At 38.8% G+C, this 6,000-nt stretch overlaps 1 protein-coding gene across 2 annotated transcripts in view; it reads left to right on the top strand.

The window, feature by feature from the left end:
• Positions 1-2,323: 2,323 nt before the first annotated feature.
• Dapp1 (dual adaptor of phosphotyrosine and 3-phosphoinositides 1) overlaps positions 2,324-6,000 on the top strand; it is a 46,226-nt gene continuing 42,549 nt past the window's right edge. For both annotated transcript variants that reach the window (XM_047565635.1, XM_047565634.1), the window contains exon 1: positions 2,324-2,534. In XM_047565635.1, the coding sequence (XP_047421591.1) occupies positions 2,434-2,534 (101 nt within the window). In that variant the 5' untranslated portion in view covers positions 2,324-2,433. The remainder of the gene's footprint in view (positions 2,535-6,000) is intronic.

Below are 6,000 nucleotides of genomic sequence, written 5' to 3'. Positions count from 1 at the left end.
AATATTTCTTCATAAGTAAAATATTTTTTCAACAAAGAGGGCTGGGGAAGCAGCTCAGGGGTAGATCACTCGCCTAACATGTGAGGCCTTCGGTTTGATCCCTAACATGCACGCGCACACACACACACAGACACACATACTATATATATACATATGACTATATATATATAGATATAAATATACAACTATATATAGATCTATATACCCACACATGTACATATACACATATATAAGTATATATATATATACATATTTTTGTGTATATGTACATATGTGTGTATGTATATATGTGTACATCTATATGTATGTGTATGTATGTATATATGTGTGTGTATATATATATACATATATATATACAAATACTCATTTTTTTTCAACAAAGAATAAGATGCTCCAAAATTTTTAAAACTAACTTGATCATTTGTGTCCCTTTCCATGTCCAAGGTCAATATAGAAAAAAATTCAGGATTAAAAAAGAGATTATTGAAATAATAAGTGAATACGTGGTTTTCAAAAATATACCTTGGGAAAGCACATGAAAGCAAAAGTTGAAGTCTCTTTAATGAAAAATAATTATAACATCTGAAAAATCTAATGTAAAGCACATTACCAAATATTCTTTACACAAGTTCAGTTTTTGTTGACACCATCCAGTAATGCTATGGCAGTACTGCTAAAATACTAAATGCATAGAGAGTGGGGCAGAGAGGGGAGGGACCCCTGGAAAATAGAATAAGTGACAAGATGGGGGGATGATATCAAAGGAGAAGGCAATAGATGGGACAGCTAAAGAAGAGAAGAAGGCAGGAAAATTGAAAAAAATAAGAGGTCATCTTAGCTAATTCTTCTACTTCCCTCCCCACCCTCACCCCCAAAGAAAAGTTAACGAAAAAAAAAAAAAAACAGAATTTGCTAAAATGGGAACGAAATAGATACTAAAACACTGAACAAAGGGCTATAGAAAGGGAACAGGAAATCTGATGCTCAGGCTGTTCCCCTATCTCTACCGTGTGCACATTTGGTACCGCCCTGGCCTCTGTTCAAGTGCACAGTTGATTCCTCCATGAAAGAGCGGTAGCCAAAAGAATTTTAAAAGTTGATGTACAATCACATGCGTGTTACCAGAGCTTACTTTCCCAGGGCTCTCTCCAGATGCTCAGGAATTTCTCAGTTAACCAGAGTAAGCCAGGGTCTCACAAACCAATGGGAAACAGAGGTCATAGGGAAGAATCTTCAAGGTAGAATGACACCAGGTACAGAACAGCCTTTAGCAACCATCTAAGTCCTTTAGGAAGCACTCAGCTGTTGTGATGTCCTGCAAATCAGTCCTCCTCAAACTTTAACACGTTGGTTAAACCCTGTATTCTGCACTCTCTAAATGGCTAATGCTGCTAATTCTCACACCATACTGGAAAAACAAGTTATAGAGCACCCTGGTGAAACCTGAATGAGTCAGGACATGATGCAGTAGGGTGGGGGGCAACACACACACACACACACACACACACACACACACACATGAGCGAGCGCCCAGAAGCACATTCTTTCCTACAGTACATACAGAGATAAGACTGGAAGCAACATACATTATTTATTCACTCATTGTGAACTTTGTTCCACTTCCCAAGGATTGAGTCTCTGTAGTTTCCCTTTGAGATATCCGGGCTGATGGAATTCTCCTCTATTACGCAAATATAGACCCAAAATCATACCAGGTATAAATCTAGTAAATTCTAGTATGTCCCATTAGGTCGGCACAAGGATAACCTCTATAACTTTTTCCTACCTTCTTTTCACCCTCTTCCTCTTCCATGAAAGAAACATGTCTCTGAGTTGTCCCCAAGCTCAGCTCAGCGTCAAGGGTACGTCAGAAAGTTTTGGTAATTATGCCGAAATATTGAGACAGTGTTAAAGCACACACTTCAGGGATGAAATGGAAGTTCGATTGTGATTTCTCTACCTGCTCTAATGATGTTCCTGATATGGAAACTTTCTTAGTGTTCCTTGTGTATATAAGAGAGAAAAGAAGGAAAGTGAATAAGTGCACTCATTCTCCCTACAAACCACAGGTCGACAGCGTTAGGCAGTAGTTATAGTTCGGCCTCATGGAAAGAGTTTGAACTAATGTCCAATACCAGGTGGGTGGTCTCCTCTATGTCTGGCAGAAATTGCCTGCTGGGGATGTGTGTGGGTGTCCCAGGTAGCTACCTCAGTTTGCATACTTCCTGACTGACAGAACACTCCTGCAGTGCCTCAGGGCCAGGGTGGCAGGTCAGTGGGAGGAGTAACCAAGTTTCACTTCCTCGCTGTTTGGAGACTCACAGTCACAGCAGGCTCCCAGCTCACTGAGGAGCAGAGTCTAAGGAGCAGCTGAGCCCCTCTCTCTTCCCCACAGCACCTGACAGGGCTTCACAGGCAGACAGAAGGGCGCGAATGGGCAGAGCAGAACTTCCAGAAAGGAAAATGAGTACCCAGGATCCCTCAGATCTGTGGAGCAGATCGGATGGAGACGCCGAACTGCTTCAGGACTTGGGGTAAGAGAAAATCCCCTTTTCAAAGTGTTTTCTGGGTGAACATAACCCAGACTCACTCCTGAAAGCTGATTTCAACTAATGATTATCCTTAGCCCTTCCTCTCTCTCTGCCACCTGTCTTCTAAACTAGTCACTTTGTTTTTGTCTGTTAGGTATCTTTCCTTTAGGGGCTTAATTCTGTTGTAAAAACAGATTATTTTTTCACATGTGAAAACAGATAAACACAGAACATGTGACAAAAACCAAATGTTAGACATTCTTTAAAAATAGGGACAGAATTGGGATGTGTGAGTTGATGTTGCCTGGTTTCCTTGATGTTGCTCTGCTTTACAAATAAATGTGCTGTTAAAGAGTTTTGAACACCGATCTCTTGACAGTGAGACTGTTGCCGGTAAGGTAAACAGAAAGCCTACCCTACTGTAAGTGAGAGGGACTTTTTCTAAAGAGAGAATGAGGAAGTTTCTGTCCAATCTCACTTGTTTCTTTCTCCACACACTGCATTCATGAGCTCTTGCGTGTATGTGTATCTGTAGAGGCAACTTTGAGCCTTTTAAATACCAATAATGCAGAACAGAATAAAACTCCTGCCTTAAACAGGTACATGTAGGTAGGTGGAGTCATTGGAGTCCTGTCTTAAAGGAGGGACCTGATGACACAACTCATCAGGATATTCAGCACAAGGAGCAAGTATTACACAAGAGAGGAAAAGGGGATTTCCTAGAGAAACCAGACTTCCCACCTGATGTACTAGGAATAATCTTATTTTGACACCTGTGCTTCCAGAGAGGCCAAACCTACATCTTCTGCCTGGATCAATAGCTCTAAATCTTCACAACCCAACAACTTGGAAACTCCTGTTATCTTCTTACAAAGAATGAAAATTAACACCAAAGGGGAGTTTGAATAACTTGCTGATCTTTCAAACATCAATCTCAAATATCAATGAAATGGCAAAGTTGGGTTTCCAACCATGTTTTTAACCAGGGAAAAACTGAAAAGGAATTGCATCTTTTTATCTTGTATTACTGTAAAATTTCTCAGTGACTGTGTGTATATGTGTGTGTGTATACTGGGGATTGAACCCAGGGACATTCTACCACTGAGCTAGATCCTGAGCCCTTTTTATTTTTTATTTTGGTACAGAGTCTTGCTCAGTCGCTGAGACTGGGTTGAAACTGTTCATCCTCCCTCCCCAGCCTCCTGAGTCACCGAGATTACAGGTGTGCATCACCATGCTCGGTAGTAATTCCTATCTTTAGATTTTAAAATTGAGGTCTAGAATTGAACTGCCTTTATATGACAAATCAGATGCAACAGTTAGAATTTTCAAAAGGGAAACTGTCTGTTCTTAAGAAGTTGGAGTTCCACACTGTTGCTGCCCTTCTCTGTTGAATCTCCAAAGAGAAGAGGTAAAGTCCCCGCCATGAGCATCCAGAACAGGTGTCACTAAGTCAAAGCACTCAAGCTAGCCTTTGGGTCTTAAAACTATATTGAATCATTAAGCTATAAGACTTCACCTGTTTTCTCAGCACACTCTAGTAAGAACCCCAAGAGAGAAGAGAGTCAGAGGAAATATTCAATATTGGATCCAATATTCAATATTGGATCTTTAACTAAACAAACTTTAAACCCAGGATCTGTGCTTGAGTCCTGTTGGTGCACACTTAGAGGTCAAAGGAGCTGTAGAATGTCCCTGTAGACCACAGTGCTGCCAGGAGGAAGATACTACAGATAAATTCCACATTTCCTTCCCTATAAAAAGAATAGACATTTAATACAAAGTCCAGAGTCACCAAAAAAAAAAAAAAAAAGAAAAAGAAAAAGAGAAAGAAAAAAAATGAAAAGAAAAAGGAAAGAAAGAAAAAAGAAAAGAAAAAGGTGCATTTGTGTCCACGCTTCTTCCATTTCAGAAGTGGAAATTCATTAAACATATGAGTTTGGTTTTTTTAACAATGAGAAACTTGCAGTTATCTGGGGGAACTGCTGCACCGCTGTGGTCTCAACTTTTGCTGTGCACTACAAGAATAGCCTAAGGAGTTTCTTGGCTTTGTTTTTTAATTCCTGGTGCCCAGGCTACAGAACAGGGAAATATTTGTATCTCTGTGAAAAGCATTTCTCTCCAAGTGATTCCAAAGTGAGGCTGAGACTGAGAATCACTGCACAGAATATTTCTTTTCAAATGCGCTAAGTGTGGTTTTATTATTTATTTTAAGTGTGTTGGGTGTGCACCTGAATCTTCAAATCATTAAGAAATGTTGGTGTTTTGTTTATTAGTCGGGGGGGGCATTTGGTTAATAACTCAGTTGAGGTATAGTTTACATATCATAAAATGTACCATTTCAATGGCATAGTTCATTAAGTTTTATTAACTTTAAGGAATGATACAATCATCACCAGAAATCAGCATTAGAACCTTTTCATTCCGCCAGAAGAACCCTCAGGAGCATGGTTCCCCTGGGAGAAAGGAAGTCCTGATTTCTAGAATTTGTCTATTTGCCCAGTAGAGACAAATTCAAGCTATTTGCCTCTACCAAGGAATGGACAAGTTTAGACTGTCAAGGATTGAATATCTAGGTTGCAAATCAAATATGTTATGATCAACTTGAGCCAGTACTTGCCCCTCCAGCACATCACTGATATGCTTTTCATAGGTAATAATTTAAATAATCTTGACAATGACTTGTTTCCTTTGGCAGAATTCTGAATCTAAATGAAGCTTGTTCTTTGAAGTTTTAACTCACTGAGGTATTGTCTGAATCAAACCTTCTGATTAATTCACATTTTTCAAAACTCCATAAAAACAAAATGATATCATATAATTGATAGATAAAAGATGGTTGGTTTTATTTTTTAAAATTATTTGTTTTCATTGATGTATTTTAATTATACACACGGTTTGGCACATGCATGTAATCCCAGAGGCTCCAGAGGCTGAGGCAAGAGGTTTACAAGTTCAAAGCTAATCCTAACAGGTTAGCGAGGCCCTAAGCAACTTAGTGAGACCCTGTCCCCAAAATAAAATATAAAAAGGGCTGAGGATGTGGCTCAGAGGTTAAGCACCTCTGGGTTCAATCTCTGGAAACAAACAATAATAATACATAATAGTAGAAAGGTGTCTGGTTTTAATGACTGCAGTTTTCAATTACTTTAGTAGGTTATTTGAGTAATAGGTAAATTCTTATGTTATATTTTTGATAGCTATAACCATAATTTAGTGATTAAATTATTTAAAAAAGTACATCAGTCTGAGTTCTATTTTTCTTCAAGCTCTGGAATAGAGAAGTTCTGCAAATTGAACCCTGAGCTGAAGTAAATCTATCACTTTTCTTTCCAAGACACTTGATCAGAGCATAGGATTATTATTCTTTCAATTCCCTAAATCAAGTCACTCAGATGCATTTGTATCCGTGTTTCCTTTATAGTGTCAGTTCAAAAGCATTTCTTTTCTTTCAACCTAAGTGCATTAG

This window comes from Sciurus carolinensis, chromosome 10 (assembly GCF_902686445.1).
Source record: "Sciurus carolinensis chromosome 10, mSciCar1.2, whole genome shotgun sequence".
NCBI classification, from domain to species: domain Eukaryota; kingdom Metazoa; phylum Chordata; class Mammalia; order Rodentia; family Sciuridae; genus Sciurus; species Sciurus carolinensis.
This window is presented reverse-complemented; position numbering and strand designations above follow the sequence as displayed.